The sequence below is a fragment of the Leptinotarsa decemlineata genome, unplaced genomic scaffold, assembly GCF_025532065.1.
Source record: "Leptinotarsa decemlineata unplaced genomic scaffold, Ldec_3_MD MMD2_tig00000232_RagTag_RagTag, whole genome shotgun sequence".
NCBI lineage: Eukaryota > Metazoa > Arthropoda > Insecta > Coleoptera > Chrysomelidae > Leptinotarsa > Leptinotarsa decemlineata.
This window is the reverse complement of record NW_027412546.1, coordinates 177,131-198,049: the sequence shown is the minus strand read 5'-3', so window position 1 is coordinate 198,049 and position 20,919 is coordinate 177,131. Positions and strand designations below refer to the sequence as shown.

The following is a 20,919-nucleotide window of genomic DNA, read 5'->3' as shown; positions in this document are numbered from 1 at the left end:
CCACTGAATGCATTTTATGAGTTCAGACCCAATGAATGCAACGTTCGTGTTCGCATTCACCGAATGCATTTTTTTATTTTGGATCCACGAAATGCAACTTTTGTGTCCGGAACCACCGAATGCATCTTTTGAGTTCGGAGCCACTGAATGCAGCTTTTTTTTTAGAACCACTGTATGCTATTTCAGAGTTCGGAAACACAGAATGTTGCTTTCATGTTCAAAGCCACTGTAAACAATCTTCGTGTACGGATCGGTGTTCGGTGTCATCAAATGCAAATTTTGAGTTCATAACCAACGAATGCAATGCTCGTGTTTGCATTTACCGAATGCATCCTTTGAGTTCAGAGCCACGGAATGCAACTTTCGTGTTCAGAATCAATGCATGTAATTCCAGAGTTCGGCACCACAGAATGTAGTTTTCGTGTTCGAAGTCAACAAAGGCAATCTTCGTGTTCGGAATTACCAAAAGCAATTTTCGTGTTAGAAACTACCGAAAGCAACTTTCATGTTCGATGCCCTTGAATTCAACTTTTGAGTTTGGAGCCACCTAATGAAACTTCTGCGTTCAAAGCAACTGTATGCAACTTTTGAGATTGTAATCAACGAATGCAACTTTAGTGTTCGAAGCCATTGAATGCAGCTTTTATGTTTGGACCCACCTAATACAACTATTGAGTTCGGAATCATCGTAGGCAACTTCCATCGAATACAACTTTTGAATTCGTATTCAACGAGCGCAATTTATGAGTTCGGAGTCACTAAACGCAACTTTTCAGTTCATAATTTTCCCATGCAACTTTTGTGTTTGATCTCCATATTCAATATTTTGTTTTTGAAAATATATTGTTGAATAAGATGAACGAAGTGTCTTTTTCTATTCGTCCAAAGATACATTACCATTTGGAAAACTAAAGTCGATTGTAAATTTCAGCTACTGTACGAACGAGGGAGCTGCTTAGTTATAGAAAAAGTGAAAACAAAAAATTAGTATACATTTTACTTCGGCTACTGTCCAGAAGATGACTCTGCACTATACATAAAGTAAGAACATCGTAATCTAAAACTTTAGCTATTGTACAGTAGATGTCTCTGCAAAGTCATTGAAAAGTAGAATTTTTGTATATAGACTAACATATACAAAGGCATTACCATTGGGAAACTATGGCTGAATTCAAAATTTAGTTACTGTAAGAACGAGAAAGCTGCTTAGTTATTGAAAAAATGAGAATAGAAAATAAAACATTTGTTTCGATTTCACTTCGGCTACTGTCCAGAAGATAGCATTTAAATATAAATGAAGTATGAACACCGTAATCGAAAACTTCAGGTATTGAACAGTAGATGTCTCTGCGTAGTCAAGGAAATATAAAATAGAAAAATTCAGTTTATCTCTACTACTATTCGTACGATGGCGTATCAACTGCCATCGAGAAAGTAAGGAAACCCACCCAACTACTAAAGAAGTTATATTTTTTAAACTGTAGCGAAGCAGATTCAAATCTGACATCAGAAAACTGCCCAAATATTTCATAGATTGGTTAGATTGGTTCGTATTGGTTTATCCAAAAAATCCTGTTCATTATTTCTAATACAGAAAATGCATTCAGTTGCTCCGAACACAAGTGTTAGTGGTTTAGAAAAAGATAAAAGTAACCTTTCTTGGTTTTGCATAAAATTGCTTTCACCGAATGCAATTTTATGCAAAACTTCCGGAAGGTACTTCCGGAAATTTGCATTCGATGGCGACGCAAGAAAGTGCATTCGAATGATATCCTAAAAAGTTCATTCAGTATTTTAAACACGAAGGTTGTATTATATGGTATATGTTACGCACAAAATTTCATCTATTGGCACACAAATTGTACTTGGTTTTCTCGAAAAGTTGCATTTGTGAGTTCTACATTGAAACTGCATTCGGTAGTTCCACAAACATTAATTGATTCCAAACCCAAAACCATCATTCGGTGGTTCCGAAGAGTTATAACAGGTAGCTTCCCACAGAATTGCATTCAGTAGCTACAAACACAGTTTTTTTATTCTGTTATTTCAAAAATTTTCATTCGGTGGCTTGGTAGAAAATTGCATTCAGTGGCTTCGAATAAAATTGTATTCAGTGACCCCAAAGTGGTTATGGTCTGTGGGCAGAAGATATAAAGGTTGAATTTGACGATATAGAATGAATTTGGATTCAGTAGCTTGAAAAATGAGTGACGTTTCACAAAAAAAATGCTTCATTAGGCCAAACTAAAAAAATATTTGCTGCACGAAACTGTTGTATTAAACTTTTCTGAACTATCGAATGAAACTTCAGTTAGAACCATCAAATACAAATTTGCATGCAAATGCAGTGAATTCAACTTTTTCTGAACGAAAAACGCCATTTTTGAACCAACTTCTGTTGATTGTATTAAACGCCGTAGAATGACATTTTGTCCGATGGTAAACTTTTATGATCAGAGTTAATTTTTTCCACTGGGATTCACTTAAAGGCACCGAAAGCGAACTTTTTTTGTATCATCTTGAAGCAATTTCTTCCGTCGTTGCCGAAGGCAAGTATTTTTGGGTTGTCGAATCGTATTTGAAAGGAAAGGCGAGAGAGAGAGAGAGAGTCTTATCTTTCAATATGCTATGCTGATCGTTATTATCTCATCCAACAAAATTGAAGAACTACAAATTAGGTGTTGAAAAAATTAATCTTATTTTTAGGGTATTGCCAATGCAATATCTGGCTATGAGAACAATTCTGAATAAGCAATGATTAATCTATATTGTGAAGAATTTCATTATCAGTATTTAAATCGTTGATGCAACTGGAAAACCTTAAACGTACATATCTACTTTGCATTAATCACTGCCCACATCTATGTCAACATAAAATCTACAAAATTACCACATGTTATCAATGAAAATAGCTATGAATCATTCTGTACTCCCATCTAGTTATACAATAACAAAGTAAAATTGGAGTCAGTGGCGGCACTCTAGAGAATAGTTACGAAATTCATCAACTTTCAAAATCTTAAGGTCGAAAGTGTTATAGTTGTTGTTTCTGTTGGTATCTCACTTCAAATGTTTTTGACGTTCTCTTTTCCTCTAGCAGCAGTCTCTGGACTCATTAACCTATATCTGGTAAACATTTTTTCTGTATAGGATGTCTGTTAAAAAATATGGTTCATTTTCATTGTTCCCAAGAAACATTCATTTATTGATCAATCTCTGTCAAAGAAGTCCCTCTCGAATATAAATTTATTCATTCATTTATATACTGTTCTACAGGTTACAACAAACAACAGAACAGAGATAAGTCAAATTACAATACAATTACAATAAGGTCTTAGGTGAAAACAATACATACAGAATCAGCTGAAGTAAAAAGACCATACCGCAAAGATGGAACAGTAAAAAATGTCGAGCTGACAACTTGCTGAATTGCATTTGACACACATGTTATGCAGAGGTGAACGTTTCAGAATATTTGTAAGCTGTGTTGGTAGGTAAAAACGATTATCCACTCTAGACGTTGGACTAGGTACATTGAAATTAAATGTGGGTCAATAATTGAAGTATTGATCAGTTTAAAAAGAATAATGTTTTTTCCAACACTCGAAGCAGTTCAGATATGCGCTTTTCATGGGTCTCTTCAACCTTAGGAACAGGAAAAAGTGGAAGGGGTGCAAATCTGGTTGATATGGTGGCTGAGGCATATTAACGTTGTTGTTTTCGTCTAATAACGAGTGAACAAGTGCATTATCATGATTTAAAAGTCACAAATAGTTTTTCCACTATACCAGACGTTTTTTTCTTATTGCAAGAATAACTGATGCACTACGTCACGGTAATCGAAAAAAACAGTTAGCGAAATCTTGACACTTGATTGAACTTGGCGTGCCTTTTTTGGTCTTGCTTCTCCTGGGCCCTTCAATTGGTACGGTTGGACTTTGGTTTCGATGTCATAACCGTATACCCATGATTCGTCACCCGTTATGACTTTTTTGAGCAAATCTTGATCGACTTTTGAATGAGCTAATAATTAATACATAATCATAATCATAATCACAATCACAATCACAATCACAATCACAATCACAATCACAATCATAATAATCATTATCATTATCATTATCATTATCATTATCATTATCATTATCATTAATCATAATCATAATCATAATCATAATCATAATCATAATCATAATCATAATCATAATCATAATCATAATCATAATCATAATCATAATCATAATCATAATCATAATCATAATCATAATCATAATCATAATCATAATCATAATCATAATCATAATCATAATCATAATCATAATCATAATCATAATCATAATCATAATCATAATCATAATCATAATCATAATCATCATCATCATCATCATCATCATAATCATCATCATAATCATAATCATAATCATAATCATAATCATAATCATAATCATAATCATAATCATAATCATAATCATAATCATAATCATAATCATAATCATAATCATAATCATAATCATAATCATAATCATAATCATAATCATAATCATAATCATAATCATAATCATAATCATAATCATAATCATAATCATAATCATAATCATAATCATAATCATAATCATAATCATAATCATAATCATAATCATAATCATCATCATCATCATCATCATCATCATCATCATAATCATCATCATCATCATCATCATCATCATCATCATAATCATCATCATCATCATCATCATCATCATCATCATCATAATCATCATCATCATCATCATCATCATCATAATCATCATCATCATCATCATCATCATCATCATCATCATCATAATCATCATCATAATCATCATCATCATCATCATCATCATCATCATCATCATCATCATCATCATCATCATCATCATCATCATCATCATCATCATCATCATCATCATCATCATCATCATCATCATCATCATCATCATCATCATCATCATCATCATCATCATCATCATCATCATCATCATCATCATCATCATCATCATCATCATCATCATCATCATCATCATCATCATCATCATCATCATCATCATCATCATCATCATCATCATCATCATCATCATCATCATCATCATCATCATCATCATCATCATCATCATCATCATCATCATCATCATCATCATCATCATCATCATAATCATCATCATCATCATCATCATCATCATCATCATCATCATAATCATCATCATAATCATCATCATCATCATCATCATCATCATCATCATCATCATCATCATCATCATCATCATCATCATCATCATCATCATCATCATCATCATCATCATCATCATCATCATCATCATCATCATCATCATCATCATCATCATCATCATCATCATCATCATCATCATCATCATCATCATCATCATCATCATCATCATCATCATCATCATCATCATCATCATCATCATCATCATCATCATCATCATCATCATCATCATCATCATCATCATCATCATCATCATCATCATCATCATCATCATCATCATCATCATCATCATCATCATCATCATCATCATCATCATCATCATCATCATCATCATCATCATCACCATCAGCATCATCATCATCATCATCATCATCATCACCATCATCATCATCATCACCATCATCATCATCATCATCATCATCATCATCATCATCATCATCATCATCATCATCATCATCATCATCATCGATATCGATATCGATATCAATATCGATACCATTATCGATACCATTATCGATATCATTATCAATATCATTATCAATATCAATATCATTATCAATATCATTATCAATATCATTATCAATATCATTATCAATATCATTATCATTATCATTATCAATATCATTATCATTATCATTATCATTATCATTTTCATTATCATTATCATTATCATTATCATTATCATTATCATTATCATTTTCATTATCATTATCATTATCATTATCATTATCATTATCATTATCATTATCATTATCATTATCATTATCATTATCATTATCTCCTTTTGATGTTAAAATAGCAGTCATTATAATATTAGTCGCATTTTTTTCTTATTTATTGGCTAGTGTAATTGAAATGATACTCGTACCTCCGCCTATGGTTACGTTACATCGCGTAAGTTACCCACAACCAGACATCGCTAGGATTGTTATTAAGAAGCTGAATGTACAGTTTCGAAGGTCTAGCACCTGAATCGCGCGAGAAGCAGTCTGGTCAAGTCGAAAGAAAGTGAAACTGAAATGAACTACGTGCGTTTAACGGACTAATTTATTTTATCGAAAATTTTCACTAATTTCAATGGGAAAATTCAAGTTTCCTTGCTGCCGTCCCTGCGGTAGTTGTTTTCGTGCTAGTTGGAGCCCCAACGATGATATTGGATTGCAGCCACTCCCGAAACCCAAAGAAGCAGGTAAGAGTCGTTAACGAGAAAAATAAACATATTTTGGGTAGACATAAATCATGGAAAATCAATTTAACATTTTGTAGATTGCAATCACTGCTTGTCTAACAAAACAAACATGAAGAGCACTAAATAAAGAAATTACCTTCATTATCATCGAGAAAAAACATATCCAGAAAGAGGTTAGTGAGGGGAGGGCAAAGGAAAGGTTTTCCAAGAAAATTTTGGCCCGAATGAGATATTATTTCTGGCGGAACATTTGAAAAATATATGATCCACTTCATAAATGTGTTACCAAAATGATTCTCGGCAAATATACACAGCCACTTCGAAAAACATCGCTCGTTTTTTGAAAAAGAGGTATTTGACGTGGCTCACCGGATAAATAAATAATAATTGAGGCAAATTTACCATGAACAATACAGACAAAACTTCAGTGTCAGATTCATTAGGAGTATATGCGTTGACTTGTGGTTTTGTCCAAAACTTTGTTGGTCAAACGGGAAGAACCTTTTCCCAAAGAATAATAGAACATCGGATTCAATAAATTGGAAAAAATTCCTTTCATGATGTTCAAAATGTTCAATTAGTTTCACTCTAAACTGAGGTGAAAATTATTAGTCATTAATCAGCTACAATTTAGTCAGTATGTTGCGGTTTTGTAAACTGTCCAGCGAAAATCTCACAATAATGTTTTATTTCAATACGAAACGGATTTTCATCCATATTGGCCAATTCCATCATATAGCACAGAATTCTTATGTTCTCCATGAGCATGGGCCTCGTATGCTCACCTCAAAAATGAGGTGAATTTTTATTTTTCTCAAAAAATATTTATTTATTCATCAATTTCTATTTTCCTCAATAACATGTCAAGTGGGCTGAAGTAGGAGATCGAGGGATTCATCATGGCCTACATAGATAGTGTCTTCATCATCTATGTTTACGGTAGTCGTGTGATGGATATAGACATTTTTGACACCAGTGAAAGAAGGAAGGTCGATGATATCTCCCCTTACGAAAATGCCATCTATGGAATCGACAGAGAACTCATGCTTCGAATATGAGATGAATAGGGTTCCCCTTTTTTTGTGGGCCTTCTGCTGAACGGATTCCAACTCGCCGACAAGATAATTGACCTAGTTCACCTCATTCAGTATCGAACATAAACCAGGTTTTGGATAGCTGAACTAAAAAGAAGTGATCCAATTCCTGCTCTCCCATGGTCACCAACCATGCAGAGAATGGGATCTAAACTCTACAGGCTCCATCCCGTACCATTCTGTCATGTAGACACTCCAAACTCTAAAAAGCATGGCCTTCCTTTTGCTGGAAAAGTACAGCCGTGGAACGGACGATTTGGGACGCAAAATCCTATGAAAATGCATAATTTTTTTGTTGATACAGCTTCTCCCAAGTCTACACTCAAAAAGAGTCGAGTAAGATTGGAACTGCAAGTGATTGCAAATGTGAATTTGTAGAAGCAACTTTGTTCTTCCCCGACAGTTCCGATGAGCACATCTGTCAGAGCTTGTGCTGATACTTGCCGCGGAGAAAGCTTCACTGCTGTTACCTTTTGCGAGTGTTTATTATTATTATTATTATTATAAACATCGGCCTCAATCAATTACACCCCTAATTCAAATATTAATTCCACAAACAGTTGAATACCGCCAAGACAATAATTTTGTTGTCACTCGGTGAAGTGGATTTTGTGATGTGCTCAAAATGAATTGTTGAAGATGTCCGGATTCCAAGAAAATAGGAAGAATTACCTTAATATAACTGGAATTCTGAGTATTTGTGAGATACCATAGATTATTGATTATAACATTTGGAATAAATTTCTTTCCTTGATATTATATAAAGTACAAAGTGGCAAAGGCCTGCCGAATGACTGCTTTCCTGACGCACACCGCGACATACATTGAAATAGATCGCAACACACATTTTTTCAGTCTCTTGGGTTATAAATCAAACGTTTCAATAGTGAAATATCTAAATTGAATTTAAAGTTGGCTTGCCACCAAATGTTCCAAAATTTGTTAGCCATTGTATATTCTAGATTAAAAATAACCGATATTGCCAAAACAACTCTCGAAGTTTATCAAGGCTTCTGGTAAATCACTTTTGGTTTATTGATATTGCTAAAAATAATTCATAAACGTGATTTGACGGGACGAGATTTGTAAACTAGACTGAAATTATTTATGTTCAAGTTGAGTAGAACGCTGGTCATATTTTGGAACTATTTATGGAAAATTAAACACTGCGAAACGAATAAAATACATATGTACATTCTCAGTAATCATTTTTGTCACTTTAAAACGTTCGACCAAGAAATGGGACACCAATTTTAGTGTTTATATTTTCGGTCAATGACACCAGAATTCGAAATGTTCAGCAAACATTTCAAGTATCCTCATCCGGAATTGGGAAAATTCAGTCACAGATTAGTCCCTCCACTCCTTTGTATATATGAAAAAACTCGGCAATATCTTAAGTGCGTTTGTGTGTTTCTAAAGATTTGTTTGAAATAAAAATCACGGCCGTTTCTTAGAAACAGCACATGTGGCGCATTTTCGTATTCTAATCATGATCTTTATTGCAAATTCAAGGCGAACTTCATGAGAAAAATGACTAATAACATTTACTATGCAGTGAAAATTTCATCTGTCACACGCCTTTACCAACAGATGAATTATTTTCAGCGGGGGAGTCGGTTCATTAATACATAATCAATAGTGTGAAATATTACATCATTTGCTGAAATAGTATTGGGATATATCTACTCGTATTTCACTGTGGCAAATTAATAAATTAACTGTCTTAAACACATTTATTTCCAACAATATTTCACTAATCACAAACTGATTTATTTATTACACTTAGCAGCTACGCTTAATTTATTTCCATTACTTGAATTTCTTGTTTAGCCGCTCGATTCACTTTCTGAACTGCCCTCTTGGGTCGGGAAAACGGGCTTATATCTTTCGCGGTGAAGTCATGGCTTGAGACTCGTTAGGAATAGTTTGTTTGAATGTAGGTAGATCGCATGGCTTAAGCCAGTGATGAAGACTTTCAGGCTTCTGAATTTTCTCATAATCTCTTCGAGCCTTTGCAATTTTCCTAATTTGACATAGATGTTGGTCTGCAACAAATGCATTAGGTCAGTTTCGGTTCCCAAATCATATTTATATGATTTCATAATTGAACTTGATGTCCAACAAAAACTCTTACACATTAGAACTGTGATATTTTTCTTGATGAGCGTACACTAACCATATTGCGATTTTGTCAGTCTGTTTGCGTGTATTTCATTTATCTGTACAGAGTACAACTGCTCTAGCTAGAGAATACAGCGTGACTCACGGTCGATGGTAGGTTAGACGTTTCTGGAAAACGCAAAGCATGATTTTTCTGAAAATTTCACCTCTCACATTTCCTCACCTGTTCTATCGATCTAAAATATTTTCAGCATTGCGGCGTTGCCACTTCCATCAAAAAGTCCTAGCAACTTTATTTTTTTAAATAGAACATCCCGTATATTAATACATTTTTGGAATCGCTCTGGTATTTTAATACTTTTTTGTTGATAATGTCCTATACCTATCTCTATCTGTTTTCGAGATAAAAAATAAATTGTGCTAAATATGGTCCAAAACATAGCCTTAATTGAAATTAAGTACATCAGTACTCTCAATTCATGAAAAGTTGATATTTTGATGATAGTTTGGACAAACTCGAAATATTCAAATAACACCAAGAAATCGACTCCATATCATACAGGGCGTGCTAAAATTACTATCATTTCCATTGTGCATAAAAGTAGTCAAAAGCTTATTTTTTCAAATGAAACCCCTGTATATTACTCGGTAAATTGAAAGACGGTGAAAAATACTTCAAGATGATATATCATGTCCCTATACCTAAATCGTCAAGTTTTCTCAATAAAGTCACTTCTTCTAGAAACATTATTTTTTTAGAATTTGGATTTAGGTAGCAGTGGAATTATCAAGCTTATAGCAGTTCGGTTACTTTTATAAGTAATTTACAAAGAGTTATCGACGGTGTTTCGAATCATCTTCCAAAGTGAATGCAAATATCGATTATTCAAACGAATTTCTTATGAAATTATTTATTATACACATGAACAAAGTGATCAAATCATTGTCAGAACGTGTAAAAAATTCAACCAAATGTATCCTGAATTAACACCAGTGAACGAGAGGAAGTTTGTAAGGTTACAAAATAATTTCCTTAACTATGACTCAAAGTTTCCAGGGAACAAATGTACCAAAATCATACAGTAAGATTATGTGGGCTAAAATATGTGAAAGTATATACAGACAATAACAGAATAATACGATTCAAAATAACAAAATTGTAAACAAAATATCACATTTTCACAATAAATGCTAAAAATGTTGTCCATTATATTCTAAACACTTTAAAATGTTTTTTTTGTACGCGACTTGTGGTTGCTTTTTCAATTTCCTGGGGATCCAGATCTTCAATACTCCGCACTATTCGCGTCGCAATTCTTCTTTGGTAGGCACTGGAGAACTGTATACCCTTTCTTTTAAAACACTCCATGCATAGGTATAGGACATTACTATCAAAAAAGTATTAAAATGCTAGAGCGATTCCAAAAATGTATTAATATACGGGGTGTTCCATTTAAAAAAATATAATTGCTAGGACTTTTTGATAGAAATGGCAACGCCGCAATGCTGAAAATATTTTAGGTCGATAGAACAGGTAAGGAAATGTGAGAGGTGAAATTTTTAGAAAAATCATGCTTTGCGTTTTCCAGAAACGTCTAACTTACCATCGACAGTGAGTCACGCTGTATAGTCTATTTTGTGTAACATTATGTACTTGAAAATTGCCAAAGATAATGTCCATCAGCACTTGAAGCCCAGAAAAGAGGTCTCGCCTCTAGAAATATTTCACCAGTTCGACTTCTACGTCGCTTTTTCGTATTCTAAAACGATTTTCTGTTTCAGATGTCTCAGAAGGTGTCTCCGTAGATGAACCGGATATTTTAATAATCAGGGAGATTGACCCCTGCATCGCTATAAACGGACCTTTTCATCACACTATGCGGTATGACCTAATGCAACGAGATTTACGGCCTCAATTAGTAATCAGGAGAGGTCAAACCTTTCAACTGGACATCAAATTGAGTCGCCCCTATAACGAAGAAAAAGATGGGATTTCGTTTATATTCACTGTAGAAGGTAAAAGGAAAACAACTTTGATACTCAATTATTGCATGGTATAAAATTATAAGAATTTTTTTCTCATAAGTAGCACATAAGTTTCTCAAAGTAGTAAACTCGTTTAACTTTGATTGTTACTAATGATACGAATAAATAATACTGTATCTACAGTTATGGCGTCCTAAATTATTGTTATCTACACTGTTGTGTTGGATATATTGAGTTAATAAACAAGTTTATTTCTGGATATCAATTTCTCGTAACAAATCTTACTGAAATAAGAAATAACTTCACTTTCAAGTGTTTTTCTCTAACTTTTCCCACAGTATACACCAATATATTAAATTTTTTTTTGACAATTTGGACATCATAGTCTCTCTTTAAATTTCATTCTTAATTTTAGTTTCTTAGGCCTATGATTAAGACTATGTCAATCATAAGCAGTCCATTAAAAAATGTAAAAAAAAATTTGGACATCATAGTCTTTGTTTCTGTTTCAATTCCATTCTTGAGTTTCAAGAAAAAGTTCACTGCACATGCTTCTGAAATAGGCATTGATAAAATGTTTCAGGTCCCTGTCTCACTCTTCGTGACCTTGAAGATGCACAAAGTTAAACCCCAGGACTGTCATCAAGACATTGCCAATTAACGCAGTTCATTGAACAATGTATATAATTTGGACATCATAGTTTTTGTTTCTGTTTTAATTTTATTCTTGAGTTTCAAAAAAAAGTTCATTGCACATGCTTCTGAAAAAAGCATTTATACCATGTTTTATGTCTTCGTCTCAGTCTTCATGACCTTGGAAATGCACAAAGTCAAACCTTAGGACTATGTCAATCATAGGCAGTCCATTTACCAAGGTATAAGAAATTTGAACATCGTAGTCCTTGTTTCTGTTTCAGTTACATTCTTGATTTTAGTTTCAGGAACAAGTTCACTGCACATATTTTGAAAAAAGCATTTATACAATGTTTCATGTCTTTGTCTCAGTCTTCTTGACCTTGAAAATACAGAAAGTCATACCTTAAGACTATGATTAGGACATTGCCAATTATACGCAGTCCATTGTACAATTCATAAAAAATTTGGACATCATAGTATTTGTTTCTGTTTTAATTTCATTTTTATACAATGTTTCATGTCTTTGTCTCAGTCTTCATGACCTTGGAAAAGCACAAAGTCAAACCTTAGGATTATGATTAAGACAATGTCAATCATACACAGTCCATTCAACAAGGTACAAGAAATTTGGACATCATAGTCCTTGTTTCTGTTTCAGTTTCATTCTTGATTTTAGTTTCAGGAACAAGTTCACTGCACATATTTTGAAAAAAGCATATACAATGTTTCATGCCTTTGTCTCAGTCTTCTTGACCTTCAAAATACACAAAGTCATACCTTAGGACTATGATTAAGACATTGCCAATTATACACAGTCCATTTAACAATGTATAAAAAATTTGGACATCGTAGTATTTGTTTCTGTTTTGATTTCATACTTGAGTTTCAAGAAAATATTAACTGCACATGTTTCCAAAAAGGCATTTATACAGTGTTTTATGTCCTTGTCTCAGTCTTCGTGACCTTGAAAATGAACAAAGTTACTATCGTTAACAGCTGATGAATGATGGTGTTTCCATGCTAAGAAACATGATTGCTGTTTTGATATTTTCTTGAATTGTGCGATTTAGTTTATGGTGCGGAATTGTGCGCATAATTACACTTCGATTGGACAAAACTAGATACAAACCCAATTGCAAACAGTACAGTATCAATTTTTGCATTTCAGTTTGTAGAAAAATGAATTCACAAGTAATTTCATTTCACTAAGATGTTTCTCTCATTTCAGATGAAGAAAAACCCACCCACGGCAATGGCACAATGGTAGCAGTACCGCTGCTGAATAAAACGGACAAATATCTGCCATGGAATGCTACCCTGGAAAAAACAAATGACACCTCTATCACTGTCCAAGTGACAGTACCTCCAGACGCCATAGTGGCAAAATGGCGTTTAGAAGTTGACACTAAAATCATTGACGACGGTGCCTATAGTTATTCTTGGGAAACTGGTGAGAAATAGGATGATTGAGTAAATTGTAATAATCTGAAATGCTGACTCCCCGTTGAACTAACTGATATTGAATATTTTTATTTGGTCAAATAATTTCAGAAAGCCAGTAGGTTACAATTTTCACATAGTTCCAATATTTCAGTATTGATGCAAACCTGTAATTCCTTGTATCTATAGGAAAATTATTAATAATAATTTTTTATTTCATTTCTTGACCAATGGCTCATGTATGTAAAAACAAATGACACCATTCACTTTCATAAATATTATTGCAGTTCGTATTTACATTAAATATGGTTTTGAGGAATTTCAGTGATAAGGAGTACCATTTCTGACCTCTGATTCATACGACAAAGTTTAGAAAATGTAAGAATTTTATGAATCTGAATCATCTGAAAACTTGTTGACATTCCATAGGCAATAATGACAACATTTAGAATTATGAAAGAAGGTGAAAGTCCTAAGCACTTTTTATTATATGTCCGAACTTTTAAACCCATGCCTAATTTTTTCTTTAGATAATTAATTTTGGTATTTTAGATCATTTGAAACTAATAGACATGGAGCAGATTTTAACTACATGTTGATGATATCGATGAAGATGAGTGCTATAGTAATAATGATGATAGCGTTTATTGCCTAATAGTTTACCATTTATAGAGCAAAAATACTACTATTGCAGTATACTGTATTCAATAAATCATCCATGAAAAGTAAAAAGTTTTGGTCCAAGATTAGATCTTTGAGGGACTCCACTAGTGCTAGAATAAAAATTTGAAGAGAAACCATTATAGTAGACATATAGCTTCTCATACAGCTTCCCTTCACTGACTTCTGAATGTTTTTTGTAGGCATATACATCCTGTTCAATCCTTGGTGTAAACAAGATCAAGTCTACGTGAAATCTGAAGAATGGAGAGACGAATCCGTGTTGAACGACGTTGGTCTAATTTGGAGGGGTACTTATAATAGATTGAAGCCGGTTATATGGAAATACGACCAGTTCGAGAAAGATATTCTGGATTGTTCCATGTACTTGGTCAGCGTAGTTGGAAAGGTGAAGAGCAATTACAGGTCGGATCCAGTTAAAACTTCGAGGTATGTTTTACACGATTCTTCTTTAGATGAATTACGAATTTTGGTACTTACAATATGGTCCAAAAACAAAAACACGGAATACAAGATTTTGCTAACAATTTTTTTATGAATGTCTATTGAAAACTGTCGGATAGTTAAATAATTTTTGTTGGAGAAATTGGAAGGAATGTGTGTAAGCTAGTTTGAGGGTTTATTGGACGTGCAGGTTTTTATGCCTGCGATTTCGTCTACAACTGCGGTTAAGGACCACTGGAGCTATTTGTATTTTTGTATTTTTTTAGGGCTCTTGCTGCAGCTGTTAATGCAGCAGATGATTATGGGGCAATCATGGGAAACTGGTCGACCGACCATAGTGGTGGAACGCCGCCTACCAAATGGTTGGGAAGCAAGGAAATTTTGCAAAAGTTTTACAAAAAGAGAAAGCCTGTCAAGTACGGACAGTGTTGGGTTTTTTCTGGAGTTCTTACGACGAGTGAGTATGAGTAGAAATGTATATTGTTAGTGCTGAAACCTACATTCTTAACAGCGAAGTATCGAGAATTGACTGAGAAGAGAATGATGAGGAAGCTGGCTTTATTTGGTCAAGTGTGAATTGGTGTGCCTTGTCGTGCCTCGTCGTAATCTGTTGGCAATTGAGATATATTTTAATTCATAAGTTATTTCATTAACTCTACATCGCTCACAATTCATAAAATATATAATTTTCTTCAGTATGCCGAGCTCTGGGAATCCCCTCCAGGACAGTCACCAATTATTCCTCGGCGCACGATACGCAGAACTCCCTGACGGTGGACTACTTCATGGACGAAACGGGTGCCATCATGGAGGAACTCAACTCGGATTCGATCTGGAACTTCCACGTCTGGAACGAGGTGTGGATGGACAGACCTGACCTCGGGAGTCACTACGGAGGTTGGCAAGCCATAGACGCTACTCCGCAGGAGTTGAGCGAAGAAGAATACAAATGCGGGCCAGCTTCGGTAGCTGCTGTGAAACAAGGAGAAGTGCTCAGGCCGTACGATAATAATTTTCTGTTTTCGGAAGTTAATGCAGATAAGGTATGCATATTAAATACATTTTATTCCCTAAAATATATGTAAAGAAGAGCTCTTTTTGGCAACACTGTTTTTGACAGATCAAGCGTGAATCGTGTCTTGTGTTATTGTCAAACTTGTTCAGTTTGGTCTATAATTTAACCATGAATCGACTTATGAATGAACAACGCTTGCAAATTATTGAATTTAATTATCAAAATTCATGTGCAAAATTCAAGTGCATCATGCCTACTTAGGGAGCTATTCGGAAGCTTGTGACTGAATTTCGAACCCAGTTTACATGATTGGACATTAAACCACCAACACGCATACGTAGAGTGAGGATCGAAGAAAATATTACGGCTGTATCCGCCAGTGTTCGTGATGACCGTGAAATGTCGATTCGCCGCCGTTCGCAGCAATTGGGCCTCTGTTACTTCACTACGTGGAAAATTTTGCAAAGGGATTTAGGTGTAAAACCTTATAAGATACAGCTGGTACAATAATTGAAGTCACACGACCTCCCACACAATTAGTATCAATTCAATTTCGAAAATTCACAAATTGACAGCGTCATACCAATTTAATTGTCACTATCGCTAATAGCGACCTACTAGATAGATTAGTTTCGTATTTTCGCATTTATGACGATGTATCTCTGTAGTTGTTCGTAAAATAATTTTTTTTGCGAACTGGTTTATTTTGGGCAAAAACCCAAGGGATCTTTTTTGTTTAGAATGGAACAGGCTATGGTAAACAAATAATAAGACAAAAAGTTACATTAGAAATAAATTTTAGGGGTTGCAACCATATGGTAAGCCAAATAAATTTCTGGCTAAGTGTCTTTTTGGTAGTACAAAACGTCAGATTAATTTCAATATTGTAAATTTTTCAGTGCTTGTGAAAAAAATTATTGTACAAATTTTATGTACCCCCTTTAAGGGGTTGTATCTTAACAAGGGATGCTCCAATGAAATTTCTTTTTATAAAAGATCCTATCTTTTTTTCGATGAGGAATCGCCTCCTTAAATGTTTTACACTCATTTAGTTACACCCTGTAGATAAACCAATGTTCAAGCTTTCTTATACTCAGGTTTGTACTTTTGACAGTTAAGTTCAGTGATGCCTTTAGCCTATCGCCGCTGGTAAGACCTATGGCAGATTGAACAACGCTTTAGGACGGTTGGAACACTCTTTGTCGTTTAAATCAAATCAAAATATATTTTACTGGCCAAGAATAACTATTCTCATGACAAAGCATACAGTCACCATGATAACATCACAAATATACAGTTAGCAAGGAGATCATAAATACACATAAATTCACACTTACAATAAGCGGACATAATTACATATACAAAAGCAACAAGATTTACACCACTAAGCCAAATAACATTGAACAACAAAACTACGATGTGCCAATTAAATGAATAAAGTAACATGCCGGAAAAACAAAAAGAAAAATCTTTTACATTTTGTACATGAAATTACAAGGACTACCTCTAAATATAAAGAATTAGGCATACGTTATATGACCGCCGCCAAAGATAGAGATCTCAGCAAAAAGAATCTTGAAAGTATTCTTCCAGGGTATAGCAGGCCCTCCCAACTATGAGCGTTTTTACAGATTTTCTGAACTTGACTTCGCTTTTGATGACACGCAAGGTTAGGGGAAGGTGATTGAAAATTTTCTTGAGCTCAAAAATTAGAGACTTGCGAATTAAGGTTGAGGAGGGAATTGGAAGCGAGATCAAGTGAGAGGAGCGAGTGTTATAGGTTGACTCAGAAGTAATTATAGCTTGGTATTTCTTGTGCATGAGGTACGCCATTTCAAAAATGTAGATACAAACCAATGTCAGAACTCCATGTTGCATAAGGGACGACAGGTTTCATGGTAATCAGAACTACATAGGTATCTGATTGCCCTTTTTTGGAGAGAGAATACTCTTTGAAATAAATACTGAGCACAAGCGCCCCAGAAGCAGATTCCATAACGAATATGAGATTCTATTAGTGCGTAGTATACGTTCTTCGCTATACCCAAATTCAACTCATTAGCAACGACACGAACCGCAAAGCAACCTGAAGCTAATCGATTGCATAGTTTTGTAATATGGTTACCAAACTTCAATTTATTATCAATCAGAAGTCCTTTATTATCCGTAGAAATGGAGATTTGTTCCTTGTCCAAATAAACATCATCTAAGTCGCCCTTGCACGTCATGATATTTGTTTTGCTTATATTGAAAGTTAGAAGACTGGAATCCCATCAATTCTTAACTTTTTCTATATCTATGCTTATGTGGTAGTTAAGCTCTGAAGAGCTTTTGTTGTGCCATAGAATCGATGTATCACCTGTAAAAATAGTAATTTCACCATTGATGTCTAAGTTGGTGAGGTCGTTAATATAAATGACAAATAGAGTCGGGCCCAAAACTGATCCTTGAGGAACTCCACTCTCAATTACTTGCTTTCCAGACTTAATACCATTAAATGATACAATTTGGCCACGCTCCGATAAGTACGACCTGAGCCAGGAGAGTACCGTGCCTTGAAAACCATAAACTTCAAATTTGCCGAGCAGTATTCCATGATTTACGCAGTCGAATGCCTTTGATAAATCACAGAATATCGCCGCAGCAGCCTCTCGTTCATTTAAATTAATATAAAGAGATTCTAATAATAATAATAGTACTACGTACTATTATTTTGTCCGAAATTTGCTACGTATCTTTACAAATATGTATACACTAGTTATTTCTATGTGATTGAACTCTAACAGATCCGCATCTTTACAGATCTTCTGGAGATACGCCGGTCCAACCCAGCCCCTGAAACTCCTCCGCAAAGACACCCAAGCCATCGGAAAACTGATTTGCACCAAAGCCCCCGGAGCATTCGAGAGGGAAGACATAACCTACACTTACAAACACAAAGAGAAAACCCCCGAAGAGCGAACCACAATGCTGAGAGCGTTGCGTCAATCGGAGAATCTCTTCTCGCGGTATTACCTCAACGAAGACTTCAACGACATCAAGTTCAACTTCAAACTCATCGACGACATCAAGATAGGCCAGCCTTTCAGCGTCTGTCTCGAGATGAAGAACAGGTGCAAGACGAAGGCTTATCAAATAGGGGTTATTTTGCGAGTAGAAGTAGTGACGTATACTGGCAAGGTTGGCAGCAACGTGAAGAACGAGAATTTCTCGGTGACGGTCCAGCCAGAAGCTGTCCAAGAAGTGAAGTCGGAACTAACTTACGATGACTACGGAAAGAGGCTCATAGACCAATGCGCTTTCAACGTGTCTTGCTTGGCAAAGATCGAGGACACTAACTTCGAGTACTTCGCCCAGGATGACTTCAGGATAAGACTGCCGGATATCAAAATAGCCCTGAAAGGGACCCCTGTGGAAGACACAGAGATCGCTGCTGATATTTCTGTTGAGAACCCTCTTCCAGTAGCTCTGAAGAAGGGCGTCTTTACCGTTGAAGGCCCGGGAATTGAGGGAAAGTTGAAGGTAAAGGTGAAGGATACTGTACCTCCGGGTGGGGTGGCTAGAGGGGAGTTTAAATTTACTCCCCCTCGTACTGGGAGGCATACGATTGCGGCAAAGTTCGTTTCGAAGCAGGTGAACGATGTTGATGGTTATCTCATTATTATGGTTGAGCCCAAAAAAGAACAGTTGAATGGGCAACAGTAGTTGCGATGGAGCTGAGTGGATATATAGCTTAAACATTTATTATTTGACTGATATATATTTTTACTAAGAATTATTTATACCATGTTTGTTAACTTTTGAAATAAAGTAACTTGTAAGTGTATGTCTTCTATAAAAGTGATCCTTTTTGTTTTAATGTGGATTGCAATGTTTCTTGGTTGATATCAGAGGTATTTCATATTTTAAATTTGAAATAAGATGAGATAAAGAAAAAAAATAGTGAGATAGAAATATTCAAACGAGTTAGTTGAATAAAAATGTATAGAAAAATAAAGAATTTACCAATGCATGTGAAATACAAAAGCATAAAAACGTTAATTTATAAAGCAGACAAATTGATAAAGTAAATATGAAAGATGAAGGTGCAAAACTGAAAAAAAAAGAAAAACATTTCAAACCGAATTACCACTGATATCTCTTTAATGTTTGTCCTAAATTATGTTAAATTCAATGATAGCCCAAGTACTGATCTTTGAGGTAGGTACATGGAGATTCATTTTCGAACCGCTGGTAATAAATATAAAAAGTTCTGGAGTAGCTTTGTATTAAATATTTTTCTTCTTCTTTTTCTATTTAAAGACCATAATTTTTCTATTTTTTTTTTATTTTTCTTAGTTGGTTTTTCATTTTTATTATTAATAGTGTCACACATAAAGTTCGTAATATATGGAAGTTTTCTGTATTGATAGATTTATTCAAAATTTGATTCCGCAGTGAATTTATGTTTGAGAAATGAGTAAAAAAATTATTCTCTCCTTTAGTTGTGTGCTACCCAGGAGCTGTCAAGTTTGACAATTTTTGGTAAATCCTCACAAAATCAGGTTTATTTGAAAATTGAAAAAAATGCCAGAGAAAATATTGCTCAGTTTCCAATTATTATTATTATTAATAATAATTTGTTTTGAAGTTAGCGTCTTTATACTTCTTTATTTCCCAGTCTACTGTTATTGATTTTTTAATATTTCTGATATTATTTGTTTTTTCAAGTACCTCATTTAACATTTGATTTTCATAATGAGTTTCACACCATTACTATCAGTTCTAAATTCATTGTTCTATTCATTATTTCGAAGGTTGGAAATTGAAAATACGAATGAAAATAAAATAACAACTTTGTTTCAAAAGAATTTGGCGCCATCTATGGACAAGTAGTCAAACTGTGAATGAACAACTCGTTTGAATTATTACTCTAGAGCTCTACAATTTTTAAATAATCGCAAAGAAGGTTTTAGGAACTATTCATAGATGACGCAAAGCCTAACATTTCAACTTTTAAAATTTTTATATAAAGAAAATTAATTTGTGAAGGTATTATTGCATACAAAAATGAATAGTAAACAGTATT

The 20,919-nt window shown here is 34.4% G+C and overlaps 1 protein-coding gene across 1 annotated transcript; it reads left to right on the top strand.

Moving 5' to 3' along the window:
- Window positions 1-6,168: 6,168 nt before the first annotated feature.
- LOC111510358 (annulin) lies at window positions 6,169-19,677 on the top strand. Its single transcript, XM_023166264.2, has 7 exons — window positions 6,169-6,431; window positions 11,432-11,665; window positions 13,500-13,721; window positions 14,575-14,821; window positions 15,103-15,293; window positions 15,533-15,879; window positions 18,654-19,677. Exons 1-7 carry the CDS (start codon window positions 6,320-6,322, stop codon window positions 19,554-19,556), a joined length of 2,256 nt encoding a protein of 751 aa, XP_023022032.2. The 5' UTR covers window positions 6,169-6,319; the 3' UTR covers window positions 19,557-19,677.
- The last annotated feature ends 1,242 nt before the right edge of the window (window positions 19,678-20,919 follow it).

Bases quoted from the DNA above. Each gene is read 5' to 3' on its own strand.
- LOC111510358 (XM_023166264.2), top strand. From the start codon at position 6,320: ATGGGAAAATTCAAGTTTCCTTGCTGCCGTCCCTGCGGTAGTTGTTTT. The intron at 11,666-13,499 runs GTAAAAGGAAAA...CTCTCATTTCAG, and splicing joins GTTTATATTCACTGTAGAAG to ATGAAGAAAAACCCACCCAC. The intron at 13,722-14,574 runs GTGAGAAATAGG...TGTTTTTTGTAG, and splicing joins TAGTTATTCTTGGGAAACTG to GCATATACATCCTGTTCAAT.